Here is a 21,580-nt window from a genome sequence, read left to right as displayed (position 1 = left end):
GCTGAAGCAGGGTCAGCTTCAAATTCAGATCAGGTTCTCAGGGTTTTGTTGAGCTGAATATTCTTTGGATGGAGAGCCAACAGCTTCCCTGAGCAACCTGCTCCAGTATTCAACTATTCTCACTACGGGTATTAAATGCTTCAAACAGCAAAACAATCAAGCTATACATAAACTCAAAGCAATTAGGTAAAAAACTGTCTGGGAAATCCAAAGCTAAACATCAAGTAAGAAAATTTCTGTAGCTTCTTATTTGAAATACAAGAATCTCTGTTTAAATTTTAAGCCTGATGAAGGACCAGCATTCTCAATCTGAAGACAACGTGTACTCACTCTCATGCATTTTGCTAGGTACCTACTGGTGAGAATACAAATGTCAATATGCTTTATTAACTCAATGAGCACATTTAATTCATTTTACTTTGCACTTAACTCCACAATCTGAATTTTTCTCTCATATCCTTTAAATTCCCAAACACCTTTTCTGTCACCATGACCTCCCAACACTGCTTATTTGATAGCCTATTACAGATCCAAAATTCTGCAGTATAGCAAACTTTTAAGTGCAAGGAGAGCACAAAACATGACACATTTAAGAATGAGTTCTAAATATAAATTCCAAAATTATCACAGAGTGGCAACTTAATTTTTAATATCAGAAAAAAATTATTTAATTCTATAAATGAATTAACATCTACTAGCAATACTGAAATGTAAGGTTACAGGAACAAGGGAGCACAGACAGGAAGATCAAGACATAATTACTGGATTTACCTGCTGTTGATGTGGTGAATCAGGGTGTAAATTACATCTCGGAGGACAAAAGCCCAAGCTCCTCCTAAACCATCCTTTATCTCTTTAAGTAACAGACCAACAAACAAGTGATAAATCATAAGAACTCTGTGTTTCTTATAAATATTGTTTGTATCGGATGCATGTTTACAAAGAGCTAGGAGGATTTTCTGGAATGAATCCTAAAAATGAATAAACTATGAGTAAAAAACCAATTCATAATGTCAATACAGATACACTTTATATCAAGAAAAAACTGAAGCCAGATAAAAGGACATGGCAGAAAAACTTCATTATTTTTACTGCTTTAAACAAACAGAAGTCCTACAGAGAAATGAACTCTCCAAGCAGGATTACATGCCACATACCTCCTCATTTTCAATTTTCATTCCCCCCACATGAGGAATGTTATGCATATTTTTAAGAACACCAAACAAAAACAAAACTTTCCACCAACAGGAGAAACACCAAATAAAATCCATTAAAACACTGGGTAATAATTCAACCTGAATTCTTTCAAACAAAATGTCCATGTCTACAAAATGCACTGTTTCACAGAATATACCACTATAGATTGCAACTGCTAAAACCGAAAACTTATAGAAAAAATCATCTTAAAATACCGGGCAGTTTGTGTTGCATTTTAAGAAACTTATTGCACTGGGACACTCAAAAGATTACATGAACATGGTCCAGAAATTCTTTTTCTTATTTTCAGCTTGGTTATGGATAGGCAAAGTAAGTTGTTGACAACACATGCAATAAAACAGCATAAACTTTGAAAAGATATGTTTCTAAGGAATAAAGTTACAACACAGTAATATGTTTATGATTTATTGCAAGGGCTGCATAATTTCATATGTCTTTGTATTTGCCTGCAACAAATGAAAATCAGATATGGAAAAATATCACTGACTATAAAAATTCACACTGTCAGTAAAGGAGGAAAACTTTTATATTTTAACTGTAGGTCATGTTTAAACAAAATTGCCCCTATGTAATTATTTCAGAATGTTCTTCAGGCACAAGACAACTGTGCCACATTCTAAATTGTGCCTAGTGCACGCAGATTTCCCCAACCTTTAAAATAATCCTCTCTACTTTATATGCATTATACAACGCAAATTATTATATAATTAACACAATTGTGTAATACATATTACATAATGCATGTAATATAATCATTAATAAAACAATATAATTATACAATGCACATAACTCTGTCCCTGAGCTTAGGACTTCTTCCATTTCAGAAGGCAAACAAAAGAATGGAAAGGGGTCTAAGGCTGTTTATTGTCCACATACAGAAATGGCAAAAATGTCTAATTAAGCCAAAATAATACAAATTTTACATTCGTTTACATTTCTATAGAAAAAGAAAGTCATCGTTACATACTTACAGGACTTTTAGAAAGAACTGCTACAATACTTTTTAATTTGCTTTTATGACAGTTGCTAACATAGTCCAAGGTTGCCTTAATCACGTAAGATGGAAAATGAGGAGGATTAGGAACAGGATCCAGTTCCCTAAATGAATAAAAAGGATTTGCATTTTTCTTCCCCAAATCATGCCCCTTGTATTAAATACAGTAAGTCTCATTGAATAAACACATTAATTCCTAGAAAATCAAAGCATCTAAAGCATCCAGGAGAGTGACATACACCTTATTTCGTACCTGTTTGCTGTCCCTCTGTGGCAGCTTTCTAAGTTGTATAATCTTAACATTCTTATAGTATTTTTTGAGAGACCACATAGCTAAAAACCCACACATTTGTCTCATCTAAGGTAGTTTGTAGGAAAATTTCATTGCAAGTCACAGATAAAGCTTCCGCACTTTACAATTGTGGGAACAATTTGGTTGAGAAAAAAGTAACCATAAATCTCTCATTATGAAAAAGGGTAGTAAAATTTTCTGTGACCTCAAAAAGTAAAGAAATGCACTGTGGTAGTAACAAAAGAGGAAAATCTAAGTTTCACCATTCTTATTCTCATCATTCCCTTCTTAGAAAGAAAACCTTTGTTTACAGCAGACACCACAGTCTGTTAATAAACTCGCTGCAACAGATTTCTTTTAAAGAGCTCTGAAATTCTCAGCCATCCAACTTTTGGAAGATGTTCATGAAAACATTTTGGTTTCTTTCCGCTATTTCTACAATAAAGACACCTTCTTCCTTAACTTTAGGAAGAGCAATGTGTTTACAAACAGTTTTTATCTTAACATAAAATTCTGGAAAACTATTTCCAGAGAGTATTATGCAAAGAGTGATATTTATTAGGACAACAACAGAGACTGAAAAGCTAATAAAGATGAAGACATTTATGGCATTAGAATATTTCTATTAATTAAGAACTTGTTTATTTGGCATTGCTTATCCAATCTCCTTACAAAGACAAGAGCTGCCACCACAAGAACTGCTAAGAAATGGTTCACTTGACTTCTTGGTGACTTCTAGTTACTACAGACCATTAAAAGAATCACTTTAATTTAGAGATTAAAACCTGACTGATTTTACAGACAGGGCAGTCCATCCAGATTTGAACCACAGTCCAGCTCATCAACATACAAGGGCATTCTCTCGCCCAGCCATTCATTCTTTCCATTAACTTAAGAATTACAGAGGTTCCCCTTCCTGATCTTGGCGAACAACTATGTGACAAAGCATTCCTGGGATGTATCATTACTAATAACAACAAAATCCTTCCATCCTCAACTTCAAGGCCACCTCTTCTCATGCCTGAAGGGCATGTTTTAATGAACAATGTTATACAAACACACTCAGCATTTAGAAAAGCTACAAACACATACCTTATATATTTACTTAGATGAGCTCCTCCTTCTACCATGGTACCAGGTGGTTCATGTAAGGTCATCAACAGTTCAACCACAACTTCTGGTAGGTTATTATGAGATAAATTGTCAATTTGCTACATGAAGAAAAATAGCATTTTAATGAGAAAAAATATTTTAGCTAAAATGATTTAATATTTTGTCTCCTTCTGAGAAAAACTTCTTTTTCCTGTCTAGATTCTCTATTAGTTCCATTGTCCATAACATACATACAACTCATTCATAAATGAAGCCTCGTTAAGTCTTACCTATGGCAGACACAGGTAGGACAATTTACTTTTCTACAGTATATATATAAAGATTGTGTTTAATTTTACTACTAGTTCTGAATATAGAGTCTGCCTCTGGAGAAGATAGCTCCTCAGAAAATATTTTAAGAGGAAAACATTAGAGATATGACAGAGAAGCTCAAGGTTGTACAATACATGGTAAAAAAATAATTTTATTTTGTAAAGAAATTGCATTCTGAAAAAAAATTATACTTTGGTCAACTGTCTGTCTGAAGGTTTCCATTCAATAGCTACTTGACATCCTTGGGATAAATATTTGGCTAGTCTGACTTTATTACAATAATAATTTTGTATCTACAAACTTGAACTACTTGCATTTACAGAATATATAAACATTTCTTTCTGGTCTGTTAAAGGCCATAGAACTCAATTTACACATTTTAAGTGGATACCTGTTTTCCTAAGCAGTTGTCATCCTTAAGCATGTCATAGACTTTAGAAGCTGTATCTCTTTGCTCTGCTACTTCACTCGTTTCATGGCTTTGATAGGCAAAATATGGCAGGATATTCACAAGCAACTTTGGAAAACAGTCTGCTAGAACCTGTCTCCAGTCTTTTTCAATCTTGTTGGCAAGTGATTTCACATCTTCAAACTGACTTCTAATCACCAGGTGTGGAACCAGGACTTTATAACAAGACCTACATATAGAAAACACAGTTCCAAAATGTCTTTGAATTGGCTTTTTTTAAAAAAAATCAACAACATGAGCATCATATAGCAAATACCATTACTCTACTGTCTAACAAAATCTAAAATCATTGTTTCACTACTGCTATACAAAAGTAAAATCTTACCTGCATAAACAATATACAAGATACTTGGAATACATTTCAAAAGCTCTCAATACATTACCTTACAACAAAGTCCTGATCAATTATTACAGTTTGAAATTTGAGACCCTGTGTCATAATTGTAAATAAATCTAAATAATGTTTTCATATGGCAAACTTACCTGTAGAATTCCTCAAGGCTAGTGTAGTTCAGAAGAACATAAGGAAAAGTAGACAGGCTATACCCACTGTCATTTATTTTCAGCCACTCCATCACCAAGTAGTCTAAATGTGACATCATGAAGTCTTCAATACTTTTATAGCCAAAAATGTCAGATACTTTTTTCAAAACCTGTGGATGAATTAAGATTGCAAAAATAGCATACAGAGCAAATGATACTATAGCAAACTAAAGTATTAGACCTCCAAGTGTAGCCCCCAATCTTTTAATGAATATTTGCATAACTCAGCTCCTATTTAGTGTAAGTAATTTCTTTTGTATTATTTGCATTGCCCTATTTTGGAAGAGTGCAGTCAAGGAACTACAACTAACCCAGACGAGTTAAGAACGGATGGCCAGCACATGTTTTGTGGGGTAGAGACTGTAAAAACAGGACACAGCAAATAGAGATAAAAAGGAGAGAACACATGCACTTAAAAAACGAATGGCACGAAAGGCTGCAGTGTACACAGCAATCATTTCAGTATGTCCTTGTGAACCTCAAAGTTCACAAGACAAATACCATCTTCCAGTATTTTGCATTTATTTTACATGTTTTCCACATTGGAAAACTTGCTTCCAATAGGTAGAAAATGCCTTTTAAGATGAGATCTGCAATCATCGATGTATAAAGGTCTGCTTGTATTTGAGATCTGTGCTCTTAACATACATGATTTACCATCAAAATTGCCATTTATTACATCATTATTTCTATGTAAGTCATTATATATAATTACAAATTCACTCAGTTATTTAAGCACTACATTAGTCACACTTTTACAAAAGTTAACAAACTTCAATACTGACAAAAGCCTTTTGCACTCTTCCAATTTCAATCTATCCTTAATTTATAACCCAAATATAAAATGAAATTTTACACTTGCCTTTTTCACAAGGTGAGGTTCTAATCCATTCTCTTTCACAGACTGGCAAATAGCAAACAAAGCTTGCTTTTCACAGACTGGACTGCAGCACAGAACCATGGTTATAAGCATCAGCAAAACTGCTTTTCCATTACACTGTTTGTCCAAAAGATCTTCAGGACTTACATCACCCCTGACCTTCAGTAAAAAATAAAGAACTTGGACAAATACTCTGTTAAAGCAATCTCCTAACTAATAAATGAGCATAAATAATTTAAAATTATGGGCACTGACATAGATACTGCTAAAAATCTTGCTTTAGTTGCTTAAAAATTGCTTCCCCCAGCTGTCTGCTTCACTCCTCAACCCAAAGTTACTGCCTCCAGCATGCCAGCACACATGTCAATACCTCATATGCTCAGTTCATGTGATAATATCACCAGTTTAAACACAGGCAACACACTTAACAGAGAAATGATGGAAGCACTGCCAAGTCTCCTTTTTACTACTCCCTGATGCACACAGGAAAGAACTGCCTTGCCATTCAAGAGCAGTTCCTTCCCCATGGAGGCATGGTGCTGACAAGAGATGAGTTTAAGAAGTAACAAGAAACTGTAAGGAAAGAGCAGAAGCTAAGAGGCAGCACCAAGCTGAGGTGACAAAACAAGGAGCCAAGGCAACACAGAAATGAGGTAAGATGACAAAGAGCTCGAGGCGCCAGTAGAGCCAGACAAAATGAGATGACAGAGATGAGGCCTCAACAGCAAACCCAGGCTATAAGACAGCAGGCACAGGGAACAGAGAAAAACACAGCAGAGAGGTGACATGCAGATAGGTGATAGCATGACAGAAAAAAGTGGAAAACGTAAATGATGTAGATGACTTGGTAAGGAAGCAAGGAAGGAGAAAAAGTGAAAGACACTAATAGAAAAATTAATAGTTAAAGAAATTCCACAGTAATATTCCACACCACTGCACTTCCAGCCACTGCACAGAAGTAAAACTTTTCCTTCATGTCAAGTATCTCCTGAATAGTTTAATTTTGAAGCAAATCTCAGTTTTGTGAGAACCACTGCTCTAATACCACTGGAAACATGATCTTTTTGAAATTTACAAATTTGGTTTTATACTATGTAAACATAATTTAATTTACATTGCCTCTTAATCACTATTTATATGTTGTCTAGATTATCGGGATACATTTTTCTATTATTCTTAAGTGCTACAGCACTGAAACCTGCAACAAGCAGAAAGATATAGAAGACCAGTCTGGAATGTACCGTGAAAGCATTTACAAATTTCTAATGTGGGCAAAACAGTGAGTGACTGGATGTGTAAGGAATTTCCTGACTACTATTTTGTTTCACCAGCTTGGATTACCAGAAGTCAAGAAGAATTAATATTCTCAGAAAACTACGCATGATCATGTTAAAAGTCATTTCACTCGTAAGATCAAAACTAGGCAAAACTAATGACTAGATATTGGTACCAGATTTCTCATTCCTTCCTGAACTCTGAGATAAGCATTCTCAAAAGCCTTTTGCTGGAGCTTCAAGGGAAGAGGTTTGGACATTCCAGAAGAATCTCTCTGTTTTACATCTTGAAACAAACTTAAAAAAAAAAAAAAAAAGAACAATAATTATGTGCATAACACTTAGTCTGGAGAACTACTGCATTTTGTATGTATCAAATAATAAAATTCTGATTCTCTGTATAAATTTGTCTTAATATTCTTGTACAGCAGTTGCCTTCCTCTCCCTCAAACATTATCAAGAATATCTGCTGGGGTGAAATGGCAGAGAATAGCCTGAAAATATATAAGAGTTTCTTAATCTCTGCCAGTGCAGGAAATTCAACTTCATTTGTCCATCATAATGGAACATTTCATGTCATGAAGTATGTTGGGAGTTTGTGTTGAACAGATGCATACGTAAAAATAGTTCTTCAAAGAAGATATGTTTTGTAGATAAAGGCCCCACCCACTTTGCTCTTTGAAACAATTATCACCTGGTAATTGACTTTGCAGCAAGAATACGAACTTGATGGTGACTGTCTGCAAGAAAATGTGGGAAAGCATCACTCACAGGCAGATCTTCATTTTTCACATTAAGGATTGCCCACTTGCCATGAGGATCAGCCTGAAGAAAATTAGTATTGTGGTTTAAAATATAAAGAAGATACACTGATATATGCAAAATATCTTTATACACTGTTTTTAAGTACACCTTAAGAAAACATTTAGCATGCTTATTAATGTCAGAAAATCTGGGATTACCTCAAGCAGGGCTTTCATGCAGTTTAAAAGGGCCACTCTTACTGATGCTGTGCATTTCCCTCCTTGAGATAAATGCCTAAAATAAGAAAGATTTGAATAATGGAAAAAGTTGCCCACAATTTTGAGAAAACAGTCTAACAAGTTGCTTACAGTTGATTCTTGTGCTCAACAGGCAATAGGATTTGAGAGTTTTATTGACAATTGCAAACAATATTCCTTTTTGGTTGCTGAAGTTACCACTCGTTATAATTAGTGATGTATTTCAGTGTAGAATCAGCCTCTGTTAACATACAACAGTGCAGTGTTTGTTGCTCTAATGCTATCTTAAGGACAATACGATTCCTCGCTACAAATACAACATGACACAAAAAATGTGGAATGTTTAGTGCTGGATAAAGATATTGTAGCATACTGACACAAGACACACAACAGCACTACAGGGTTCACACTGATAGCAAGGTTAAAAACAAAAAATTTAATGTCCAACAGTCTTCTGCATGAAGTAACATACCAAAAGGCTCCAAGAACTGTCAAAAACTGTCCTTTAGCCATCCCTGTCTCTTCAGCATGTGCATCAGACTGGGCCAACCCTACTGCTATAGGGAGCAAATTATTTAGAATTACTTCGCAAACTTCTTGATCTCGACGGTACAAAGAACACACAGCACTGTGAAAGAAAGAAAAATATATCTTCAAACACTAAACAGCCTCCAAATCCTCTAGCTGTTGTGAATTAAAATAGATCTAAAACATGATGAATAGTTTCTGTCTTACGAAAGAGGCCTAAGAAGCATAAGAACATCGTCTGCAGGCAAGAGGTGTTCTTCAGTAGGGAGCTCCTTCAAAAGGACCAAGTACTGCAGAATAAATAAAAAAAAAGAACCAAAATGGAAAATAGTACGTAAAAAAAGTTGACAAAAAGAAAAAACTAGGAAACATTCTCGGTAACTCTCACAAAATCACACAGCAAGGACATCTTAGTTACACACGAGAACAAAAAAACCCAATTTACGCACGAGAACAGCAGTTACACATGAGAACAAAAAAACCCAATACAGTTACAGAGGTGGTTCTGCTGCAAAAAATGCTCATACTCACCATGTGCAGGTGCAATGGCTTGGTGGTATCAAAGACACTGCCATCAGTAAGCATTAACAGCTTCCTCCGAATATCAGAGGCTCGGAAGCTCACTGCCTGAACTTGGACTGTAGTTACACAAATACATAAGAATCTCACAATTTCAAGGAGTAGGAAATCCTGCTTTGTCAGCTGCTCTTCAGCTAATGGGCTCAAAGCACCTGAAAATAAGACTTTCATGTAAGAAACACTTCTCCAGAGACAACAGAAAAGCTGGTGACATTGTAGGTCTTTACAAAACTAATTCAAGTTCTCAAAGCAGATAAGAGTACTAGCAACCTTCAGGTTTACTTGTTATTGCACAGTTAATGCATCAATAACTGCTTCTCATGTGTTTCCCACTCCTACAAAGGCCCTCTCTGAAACAGAGGGTTTTCACTTTATGTGCCCATACATACAGCTGATTTCTCCAACAAGGTTACAAGGAACTCAGCAGAACCATCTGCAACTGTGTCCTTTTGTACTGTTAACTGTAACGCGGGATATATTTCAAATTACTGATTCAAAGCTTCCCCAAAATTGATGGCAATTACTCTTACATTAATATCCTCATTGAAATTTGAGTTACAACCTAAACAAGATCCGTGCAAATGCCATTGTCCTGTCACATTTAGAAATCCTGTTACTTTCTGCAAATTGCAAGCTTTACTTACTAGAATAATTAATCAGACGGCTGGAGAAGATACTTCTGAAGACACTTACTCAACATGATGGGAAAACAGACCAGCTGATGTGTGTGACATTAATACAATACCCTGATTTCCTTCTCATTCAACATTAAACAGAAGACATAGTCCTGATTAAACACTAAGATACAGACCATTTTAAGAAAGAATTTAAAACAAAAAAAAAAATCACTACTTGTTGCTCCTAACAGGCATGAACAGACAGATTCATGCCCCTGTCTCTCTGAAGGTCCAGAAACACAGTAAAACCTGACCATGTCAAGAATTACTGATCAGGAAAAGGAGAAAAGTTAAACAGGACTACTTTTAAGAAAATGAAGCACAGTCTTAGCAGAGACAAGTATTCTACAGACACAGTTTCTTGTCTCTTCTTTACCAAAACGTCTGCCTGACTTCAAAAAAGTTAGGTAGCTTCTTGCATTTTACTATTTATAAAACAAAAAATAAACTTCTCCCTTCTAAATGACCCACAACACTTCATTAACACATTTAAAACACTGATGAGGTATGAAAGAACTACTCCTGTTTAGAAACTACCTGGTTCAACCATTACCCACTTCAACTACGAATAAAGCAGCACAATTTTGTATCTCACTATCTTTCAGGCAAAAAGCAATTTGTAAAAAAAAAGATTTTGCTAATAGTTTAGGACACAGAAAAGACTTACCTGTTACAGTTTGCATATCACCAGATTCATTTGTATCACTGATGTCAGTCACTGAATGATCATCAAACAGATCGTCAGACACCTGGTTATCTACGTCCATTATACTCTCCTCGGGATCATTCCCCATTAGATCCAGTTCTCCCAGTACACCTGGTTTTCCAGTAAAAGCCATCTGACAAAAACACCACATCCTCTTAAATTTGGCTTTTAAGGATGGAAGAAACATCACAGGCATAGGACAAGGAGAGACAGCACAGTTTCTGGTGAACTAGAACAGGTGAAGACAGTGATAGCTACACTGAATTGATGAATTTCATCCTTTGTGATAAACCTGTCTTTGCACACATGAACTAACACTAACTACTACTTACCCTATCAGATGACAAATTAAGAGAAGGTAAAACTCTCAGCTCTTCCTCATCTGGAAAAACAAAGGAATTTGCCTACCTAGGCCTGACTACAGACCAATGTGCCAAAAAGAGAAGTTCTAAGAACTGTGCTAAACACAGGGATGTACCATCCTGTTACTTTTCTCAGCAAGAAAGGTGAGTTCATTTACAGTTAGATTTAATACCCAAATAATAAACACCTTTAAAGTGTTTTAAGGCACGTAAGTCCATCAAACATCAGAATAAAAAGAAACTTTTACAACTTTACAAGTGCATTGAAGTGTCAGGTGTTTTAGAAATCCTTTGAACATACTTCTACTGTAACACAGTATTAAAAAAATTGAAAATAGCATAATTTGTTTCTTAATGTGAAATGGAAATCTAACCTTGATCAAATGTTATCCAACTGCTTTCCTTTTTACCCTAAGCCCACGTACAAATCCTAAACAGAAGTGTTTCCAGCTAGGAATTCTCTACAAAACTCCATGTACTTTGATTTCTTTTTTTCAGTAGTATGTACCTTGTTTGGTTTGCCTCTAAATTACTGTGCTGTAAAAACAATCCTCTCACAGAAGATCACTACATTTAGAAACAAACAGAATATACTTACCAGATTTTTGCAAATATCTATGAGATCGTTCATGAATTTTGATGTTAACAAACGCAGGAATATATTAGACAGCATCTTACTGGCACTGTTCTGTAAGAAAGCAAGAAGCACAGATAGGTTAATTCATTTTTTTCAGGTACCATATGTATGATATTCAACTTTGTGATCTCAGCAATGAAGAAAGAAAGAAATAAAAATTCCTTTACAGACTTCACCTTGGTACAACTGCACAAACATTTTGTACACTGCAGTATCAAACTCCTCAGTGAGCTGATCTGGGTATCTTCATGTAGTTTGCTTTTAGACTGAGAAATGCTTTCTCCGGCATAATGAATGAGAGACTAGGAAAAACACAACATGGTTAAAATAACTCAGTCAAATTCCTTTATACATTGGCACACACACAGCACACACACAAAGACAGAATTATATGATTCTCATTCATACAGCTTTGATATTTATAGCGTGCATCAACGAGATCAGACTGTTTTTGTTTTGATTTTTGTTCTGCTTACTTTGCTCCACAAGTGACAAAAACATGGGCTAGACCTGCCTGAAACACTGATATTTTCATCACAAAAGAAAAATACAGCATCTCTCCATAATGTGTTTTGGGTTTGCATTTTTAAGTATTTAAGCAAGAAATTACCTCAAGTAGTATTAATAATATCTGCCCTCATATTGGTTTGAAAAAGTATCTGCATAATCCTGCATAAAAAGACCTATAAACCAAAGGACTTGTTATCCTATGAGTAGTGCTTTGTCCACATGTCCATGATTGTTTAATTTTTTTTAAAGGTGTGAATTTAGAATACTCTCCACTGCAAAACTGGTGCATTGGTGTGCTGACAGAATTTTAGTGACTCCTGTCTTTCAGCAGCAGTAACATACTTAAACCTCTCTAAACTGCCTGTTCTTGGGCTGAAACCAGTGCTCTGAAAATGCAATAACATGAACAGAATTTTAAAAACTAACTTGTATTTAAGGGCTTGTTTCATTTTTAATAGCTCCCAAATGCACTATTCTTACCTTGGCATTCTGGAACAACTTTGATTTACAGGCATCCTCTTCTTTAAATATACTGGTGTAGCAATAGCAACCAAGAACACCAATCAAGAGAATGACACATCGGACAAGGTGTTCAGCAGCAACAACCTTAGACTAAATCAGACCATATAAACACCAGTGATTTACCACCAAACTTTTCCACCAAAGTACAGAATTATTTAGTCTTTTTAGAACATTTATATACAATTTGCATCAAAATTAACAAAGATTTGCATCCCAGTGTTTTGCCTCAGCTCCTGAACAAGTTCTTTTGACTCTCCATGTTATAACAGCAGCTGTATGGCCCTTACACTCCATCTTTCACAATACTTTTAATCCCTTCTCTCCATCATGGCAATTATTTTCAAGGTCTTACCATGCAGTCTGTTTATCTAGTTTACCTTCTGCAAGGACAAGATACAGTACAAGCTAGTCAGGACCTACATCACATTACTACTGCTGTCTCTTCCAATCTCAGTAAATTCCTAAGTTGCTGCTTAGCAGCTACTGTGTCAACAAGATGATACCATAGGTGGTCATAAATGCATGCAAGCTTACTGCAGGAGCATTTCAGAGACTCTTTTTACCTGCCTGAATTACTGGGATCAAAGGAGGAAAAGGAGCAGACAAATAACTATTTGTCTTACTTTCTTAGAAGAGGGGCTAAAAAGGATTGCTATCATGTTCTTGATAAACGGGTGTCTTTAAAAAAAGATGGGAAAACTTAGGCTACACATACATGCCACTGTTACAGATGCAAAACCAGGGACAAGTTTTACAGCTCCCAATTGCCAGTAAACTTTCTTATTGCCTCTTTTGGCTCACCAAACATTTACAGGGCCTTAGCAGCGAATTACAAGGAAGGCACACCACTATGTTAAAATGAAACCTAGCCTGTCAAAGCAACTAGAAGTCGAAAAAGCCTCTGCTTTAGTTATCACAAACTTTTTACCATTACATGGTGGCTTTTCCTCTACAAGTTAGGATTTTTCTCCAAAAAGGAGATTCTGTGGTGTTTCAACAAGTGAAAGATACAAACAGTATCACAGCATAGTTCAGGATTAGCAGGTCTCTGGTCCAACCTCCAGCCAGCAGGGTAAGTTCTGAGGTGCTCAAGCCTTGATCCTTGGTCAGGGCTTAAAAACCTTCAAGGACATAGACTGCACAACCTCTCAGGCAAGGCAGCCTGTGCCATTGCTGACTGTCCTCACATAGATAAAACTCTTCTAGCATCCAGTGTGAACTTCTCTTGACTCTGCCTGCTATCTCATCATCATGCTATACACCACCATGAGTGAAGAGCATGGCAATCTTACAGGAACTGGCAGGCTTTCCCACAGCTATCTCTGCTCCAGGTGAAACAAGCCCAGTTACCTCTGTCTCCTCTCATGGGTCAAGTGCTGGAGCTCCCAACACTTCAGTGACCTCCACTGAATGCATTACATGCCTGTTTTGTACTGGGAAGCCCAAAACTGGATGCAGTAATTCAGATGCCATCTAAAGGCCCCAGGCTGAGGGGGATAACCACTTCCCTTGAGCACTGACTGTTCTCTTGTTGACATAGCCCATATTTGCAGCTTGTTTTACAATTATTCCTTCACAGAGCTGCTTCCTGTTAGAAAACCTATTTGACACCTCGGTGTCTCAGGTTAATTTGGCTGAAAACTGGAAAGAACTTAAAGCAACTTAAAGGGGCACAGAATCTGAAGCCAACACAAAAAACACGGCACAACAGTGGTTTATGTGGCAACTTTGCACAGACTTCCACTTCAATGCAGCATCTATAGACTCCACATACTTATGAAAACTAGAGGTATTTTGCAAATGATGTAAATACATACAAGCTTCTCTATTTTGCATTATTTGATACATTAAAAATGCTTTTCCTTCATTATTGGTAGCAGAAGACAAGAAAATCCATATATTTTGCCTTGCAAAGATATTGTTCGGGAGCACATATGTAAGAATGTATATGTAAGGATGTAACAGTCATTTCTAACTTACCTTAGGAGCACAGCTGCTTAAAAGCTTTTCTGACATGACTAGAAGGCAGTTCTCCAGCGTTTCCCTAAGATTTTGGTTGACAGCAAGCCTTGAACCAGTCACGTTTTTATGTGCAACATTTACTGCAAAGTTAGTGAAAATATCCATTTCATCAAATGTTGTCTGCAGGTACAGCTCTTCAACATCACAAAAAGTATTTTCTTCTTTCCCCTGCAAGTGTTGCTCACTTGAAGAAGAGACAGAGATTCTACTTTAGCAGCTAGTATACAAGTCTTTGTTATTTAAATACTGGAAATAAAAGCAAAATAAAGTATTTTCTGGTTTTGTGCTTTCAAACTCTGGTTGATCTTTAATTTCTGATGTGACTTTCACTGTGGAATGGATGCTACTATTTTACCAGGAAAAATGAAGCATGCACACACATCATACCTTCTACTGCAGTTACGCATTAAGATGTCTGACCTCAACCTACTTTACACAGTTGGAGCAAAAACTCACAAAACCCCCAAAATGAGCATTTTTAACTTCTGGTAGGAAAGTCTTACGTGGCATCAGAACAAGTTACATACATTTTTGGTTTCATAAGAGGAAACTGGATATAGTTGAAAAGTTTGAACACATGCATCAGTGAAAGATGCTACAGAATTCCTAGCTTAACTATCTACAATGAACAACTGAAACACATACCACTTAGCATCATTTTGGAAAAAGGTCATGGCAGCTCTACAGTTCTTCATTGTAAGGCTCACAAGAATTTTTTGTAATACAAGATGAGGAAAATCACTGAAAAAAAAGAAAATGATTTTGTATTTTCTCGCAACCTGACAAGCTCTTGGGATTCCTGAAGTACACCCAAACATTAACAAGATTTAACAGTGTATCTTCAAAGAAACCTAAGTTTTCACTGAAGATTTCTAATGCATAGATCATGTGTCTGCTATGCTATGGACAGATAACCACATTTTGTCCCCAGAATGACAGTAAGCTTAAAAACCTTATAAACTTTACTAAAGTATTAACATAATAGAATTCTGTGTTAACACAATATACTTTTCCCTGTGTAATTTTCTGTACTATGGGGTGAGCTTACATGTAAAATTGTGCCACAAAGGCTTTACCTGCAGAGCATGGGAGGCAACTCTGCACATTCTTCTATTTCTTCCTCCATATAGCAGGACAGGACCCATTTCATTACTGCCTCCCTAAACAGAGAGCCCAGATTTCTTTCAGAACTACTCTGTTCCATTCCTGTGTTCAAATTTTCTGGCACTGAACAGGCAGACATCACTACTGATAAACAACATACAGCAGAACTGTAACAAAAACAGAACAGGGGATTTGTGAGAAACAGTGCGGTATTTGTTGATCAGGACTCTAAAGCAAAGCCAGTATTTCTGCATGCACAGGAAGCATCGAGTACATAAGCAAGTCAACAAACATGCATACTGATCAAGTCCTCTGTTAAAAGCTTTGCAGTTTCATTTTTCTTGGCTATTACAAACCTTTCCTACCTATTTTAAAGACTGCTTCAGAATATTTATTTCTGAATAAAAATTCAGAAAAAAACATACTTTTTATTTTCAAAAAAAATGACATATCTGTCAGTTGGAGTTGAAATTTTTAGCCCATTTTAAATGTGAAGATGCTTGCTTCTCTTCTGCTTCTGCTTTCAGACTTGTACATTAGGATCATTTTACATACTTATTAACACAAAGGTGTACAATTCTTGACTAGAAATACAGCCACAACAATAATAGAGAGTAACACTGGTTTTGGTTGCACAACAAATAGGAATGTTAATGAGACATAAAACACTATCCTTGCTTCCATTTTACCTTGAAGGCTTGCATGCAGGTCCTGAAAATATCTTCCAGAGTTCTTTATCTGTTGCAACAAGATTTCCTTGAATCATAGCTCCAAGCAGCCCAAAGCTCTCCACTTCAATTTGCTGGAAGCTTACGCTGCGAATGGTAAGAGTCCAAATCTTTGCCCAGATTCTCTGGAGCTCCAGCTTGTGAGTGCTTTTCAGATCAGTTTTCTGGTTCTGACACAAAGCTACCTCTGTGAGACACTTAAGCACATAAGGGGTCCTTTCTCCACGGCACTGCTGAGGCAGTAACTGGTGAAGCACATTGAGTAAGGGAGGTAGCTCACTGTTAGGAAGGCTCCTAGGATACTTTGATATTAGCCGAGTTGTAATTTGTAACCTTGAAAACACAAAGTAAAGCATAATTAATATGAAGCAAACAGAAATTTCCATCTTCAGAAGTAAATGAATAAGCAAGCCATTTCAAATTTATATTTTCCAGTACTGAGCTGACTTGTTTACCACCAAAGATTAAAGATTCACTATTTCTTCCATTTTACTTGTTAAGCCTGCTCATCTAGCCTCTCTATCACTAACGCTTTCTCACAGCTGACTTCACTGATTTCTGGTTTCTTATAAGCCAAGTTCACAGATTTCTGACTACAAGAGAAGAAAATTTCTGGCCAAAAAAATTATTCTTCTCCTTCTTCTGGACTAGACTGTTATAAACTCTGTTCCAGAGAAGGACCTCAAAGGTGAAATTACATAAATAAGAAACACTACAGCCACATCTCTGCAGACAGAAAAATTAAGATTTATGAAACCAAAAAAAAATGTTCAGCTGGGGATGGTATGTTGGAATGGTTTTGTTTATAGAAACAGTTACAACTCTATTCAAAATAGTAAATTACAGTACTTGGAAATGTTTCTCGGATATTGCCACCTCCATATGGAATAGCAAGTTAACTTCTCAACTGGATGCTAAACAGCCACTTTGCCTCAATACTGCAAGCAATAAACACACATTCACACAAACCTTCTACCACAGTGCAGGACCCAACTCATGGGCAGCTACTCTGGTCTAGCATCCTGTACAGCAGTTTCCAAGAAAAGTCAGAAAGATGGAAAGGAGCAGTAGCAGCAAAACACATCCAGTGTAGTCTATCTGTTAAAAAGTCAACTTGCTTGGGGTTAGGACTACAACTGGTAACTTCTGGAAAAGTCTAACTGTGATCTTTTAACAATAACTTGACTCCCTGCTATGCTCTCTACTACAGTCCCTCCTTCTCCGGCAACAGTCAGTGAATGAAGACATGACGTTGTAACTCTGGTTCAGAAGTCCCAGATGGCAAACAAAACACCCCTCAATCATGGTCACACACAGTGCTTACATAAAAAATGGTAATATCTAGTGTGGGTCGTGGCAGTCTAGCACAAAAGACAGATAAAAAATCAGAAGCAGTAATATACACTGCAACACAGTTTACCAGACCTTATTTGTTATTTCTTAGGAAACCAGAGTTTTTAAATCAAGAGTGCCAAGAGCACTACTCACTACTTTCCAAATGCTGTGAGAATCCAAGTTCTGTGCTTAAATATTTAATTTCAGCATGTGCAGACACCCAGTTTAAATGCACAAGATATTCAGAAGAATGTTAAATGCAACAGGGTGTCTGGAGTGGTATGTTTTTCACGTAGTGATGTTATTACCAAGGTATGATATCAAAATCCTTCTGGGATCTTTGCAGGTTGTCTCGAATGACCTCCCAGCCTAGTTCAATCCTCCTGCGCTTGTTTGGTGCTGTGCCCTCCCCGGACTCTCTTTGTGAAACGGCATATGACTGGGTAATTTCAAGAACTTTGGTATCCTCTGTAAAAACCTTTTATACAGAGAAATTAAAAAGTACATGAATAAAAAGAAAAAGCAGTATTTAAAGGAAAACTGAAATGTCAACCTAAACTGGTCCAGTTTTTACTGTGTATAAAACTTCTTAAGCAGCAACCAGAATTATTAATTATTATGCTTTACTATGACAAAACCTCTGCTTTTTTTCACTACTGAAATCCAGTATAATACATTTCTAAAATGTACAAAATTCACAACAAAACACAGACAAAAGGTACTAATACTTCAGTAGATTATTTTTAGGAAATGCTTAAGTCATATTACTTTAAAAAGCAAAACATACAATTCAGTGACTGTATAGTCAACTTTATATTCAAATAAAATTGTTACCTGGTGACAAATATCAGCCATTAACTCGATTAAATTTTCCTTTACCGCAATATTACGTGAGCCTGAAGAATACTTTCCTCTACTGCTGATGAGATTTATTTCATTCACCAGCAGATCATATAGGTTATGTAAGATACTCTGCCATTTTGCTAAGTCATATGCACCTGTACAAGCAAAAACAATTAAAAGATAGTATGCATCACCCACTCAATACAGGATGTAAACCTATCTAGACAATGCAAAATACAGCCAAAATCAAGAGTAAAGCATACAAAGTTCAACACATGCAGACCTGCAAAGCAAGTTCTAGAATGGAGAATGCATAAAGTGAAAAAGTTAAGAGATAATTTAATCAGTATATACAAGTAATTAGGGTAGGAATTAAGTTTCTAATAAAAAATTCTTCATTTAACTGTGAAATGCAATGGATAGATCAGTACAAAGTACAAAAAACCCTCAACAAACAAACAAACCAACCAACCAACCAACCCATCAAACTCCAAAAAAAGAACTATGCTAGAACTTAAATAGGCCATGACAGACAAACACAATTATTGAGTGACATTCTCTGAGCAGTTTTCCAGTGTAAGTCAGACTTAACTGATAGGTAGTAGTTTCTGGGCTTAAATAGTCCTGGTAAGGTACCAATATATGTGGCAATCTAGCTATTATTTCCCTTCCCCAAAGAGTTTGTGTTTTGATTTAGCAATTAAAATTGCTTTTTGGTAAAAAAACAACAAACACCTTTAAAGGACTTAAAATCATAGAATCATAAAATCATCAAGGTTGGAAGAGACCCTTAACATAAAGTAGAACCATCCACCCAGCACTACCACTGTAATCCCTAAAATGCTAACCCATATCACCCAGTGCCATATCCAGACACCCCTGAAACACCCCCAGGGGTGGTGACTTCACCTCCTCCCTGGGCAGCCAATTCCAATGCCCTGACCACCCTAACAGTGAACATTTTTTTCTAGTATCTCATCTGAATCTCCCCTGTCTCAGCTTAAGGCCATTCCCTCTAGTCCTCTCACTGCAGGCATGGCACAAGAGACCATCCTTCACCTCTCTACAACCTACTAGTAGTCGTAGAGCGCAATGAGGTCACCCTCTTCTCAAAAAACCTCCTCTTCTCAAGGCTAAACAAACGAAACTCTCTCAGCCATTCCTCATATGACGTGTTCTAGACCTTTCATGAGCCTTGTTGCCCTTCTCTGGACTTGCTCCAGCACCTCAATGTCCTTTTTAAAGTGAGGGGCCCAAAACTGAACACAGTACTTGAGGTGTGACATCAATCAGTGCTGAGTACAGAGGGACAATCACTTCCCTAGTCCTGCTGGCCACACTGTTCTTGATACAGGCCAAGATACCATCGGCCTTGGCCACCTGGGCAGACTGTTGGCTCATACTGAGCCAGCTGTCAAACAACACTCTCAGGTTCCTTTCTGCTGAACAATTCTCAAGCCACTCCTCCCCCAGCCTGCAGCACTGCATGAGGCTGCTGCAACCCAAAACATTATGACTTAACACAATTAATGTTCCCTTAGTACACGCAATTTGAAAATCCTTTTTCACTTAATATTAACTTACAGCATGAAACTACTGACAAATAATAATCACTTCCAAGACTCAGTCTCAAAATTCAGAGTTGGCAAAAAAAAATTAACAATCACATAGAGCAATAGGAAAAAAAGAAGAGCTTTTTATTGTACCTCTTCCCTGAGTTTTTGCACCCTTCGGATGATGAATATGAACTTGGAGACAAAAAAACTCAATTATTGATCCCTTCAAGGAATCCTTTGGTCTATACTGAGTCCACATATAAAGCACTGTAGGCAAAATCTCTTCCCCTAATTTACAAATCCGCATGCGACAGTTATCAGCAAACCTATTGCAGAAGATACTCATTGCTCCAACAATATGATCCAGGCCTGCAGTATTCTTCTCCTGCCTGTAACATAGAATAAACACTTAAACTTCCTAAATAATGTTATTTCTTTCCACAAGAATTGTTTAAATGCAAATATAACTACATTGAGAGTATTACTGGCCTAACAAATGCAGAAGTCATTAATATTTTCAAGTAGTTATTAAATTGGCAAAGACAAAACAGAATATGTCTAAAGAAGTACATGTTATTACTCAAGTCTAATCCCAAATGCTTAAAATGAGTTATTTTCTAAAAGAAGGTATTAGCATACAAAAGAAGCACTTGCAACATACCTGGCAGACTGCATTGCTTTTGAAAAGAAGCTAAGTATATCAGAATTCAACCCATCAGTTTGGAAGCAGTACCCCCTCACTAGTGTGTGAATTATCCTAGCCACCAAGACTCTATTAATGTTCCCAGAAGGTCTGAGGTATAATTGGCCATACTGGATCAGCAACTCTGCAAACATATTAAAAAAATATGCAAATATATATAAACATTATATATTACAGAGAATTACATTTAAAAAAGCTTCACACAAAATATTGCATGAAAGATATAGAAACCACCACTTTGTGGTCAACAGCTGGAATCCATCTTCTTCCTTTCAACTGCACCAGATCCCTGATTTTATAAATAGAAAACTGACTTCTCCATTGTACCCCAAGAGTTACATTCAAGCATTAAGGTGGAATTGCTAAAAAAAGGTTATGGTAACCTTTACAAAGCTCATATATTCCCCTTCTAATAAAAGCGACTTATTTCATTTAATGCATTAAAGTCAGACTTTCTCTAGATTTATGGCTTTCAGTCCTTTCTCACTTCAGTGACTAAATTCCACCGTGCTGCTCGCTGTCTAAATTTGTTGTTACACTTTCCAGCTTTCCACACTCAGCTTTCATTTTCCTAAACAGACTAACCACCACACAGCAACCTCCATAGGCTCCTCATGCCTGTCCATCCTTCCAGTGACACTCAGTTTCCCTTCTCTAGTATCTGTCTTCAAC

The 21,580-nt window shown here is 36.6% G+C and overlaps 1 protein-coding gene across 1 annotated transcript in view; it reads right to left on the bottom strand.

The window, feature by feature from the left end:
• ATM (ATM serine/threonine kinase) overlaps positions 1-21,580 on the bottom strand; it is a 57,436-nt gene that overhangs the window by 32,986 nt on the left and 2,870 nt on the right. The window contains 25 exon segments of the mRNA XM_009076056.1: positions 772-971; positions 2,190-2,316; positions 3,597-3,715; positions 4,321-4,567; positions 4,882-5,051; positions 5,804-5,980; positions 7,272-7,392; positions 7,790-7,920; positions 8,058-8,133; positions 8,569-8,724; positions 8,832-8,914; positions 9,156-9,355; positions 10,548-10,719; positions 11,547-11,636; positions 11,762-11,887; positions 12,576-12,707; positions 14,292-14,296; positions 14,609-14,823; positions 15,285-15,380; positions 15,716-15,910; positions 16,433-16,804; positions 18,115-18,284; positions 18,641-18,804; positions 20,356-20,594; positions 20,867-21,032. Coding sequence (XP_009074304.1) covers positions 772-971; positions 2,190-2,316; positions 3,597-3,715; positions 4,321-4,567; positions 4,882-5,051; positions 5,804-5,980; positions 7,272-7,392; positions 7,790-7,920; positions 8,058-8,133; positions 8,569-8,724; positions 8,832-8,914; positions 9,156-9,355; positions 10,548-10,719; positions 11,547-11,636; positions 11,762-11,887; positions 12,576-12,707; positions 14,292-14,296; positions 14,609-14,823; positions 15,285-15,380; positions 15,716-15,910; positions 16,433-16,804; positions 18,115-18,284; positions 18,641-18,804; positions 20,356-20,594; positions 20,867-21,032 — 3,949 coding nt within the window.

This window comes from Acanthisitta chloris, unplaced genomic scaffold (genome assembly GCF_000695815.1).
Source record: "Acanthisitta chloris isolate BGI_N310 unplaced genomic scaffold, ASM69581v1 scaffold726, whole genome shotgun sequence".
NCBI classification, from domain to species: Eukaryota; Metazoa; Chordata; class Aves; order Passeriformes; family Acanthisittidae; genus Acanthisitta; species Acanthisitta chloris.
This window is presented reverse-complemented; position numbering and strand designations above follow the sequence as displayed.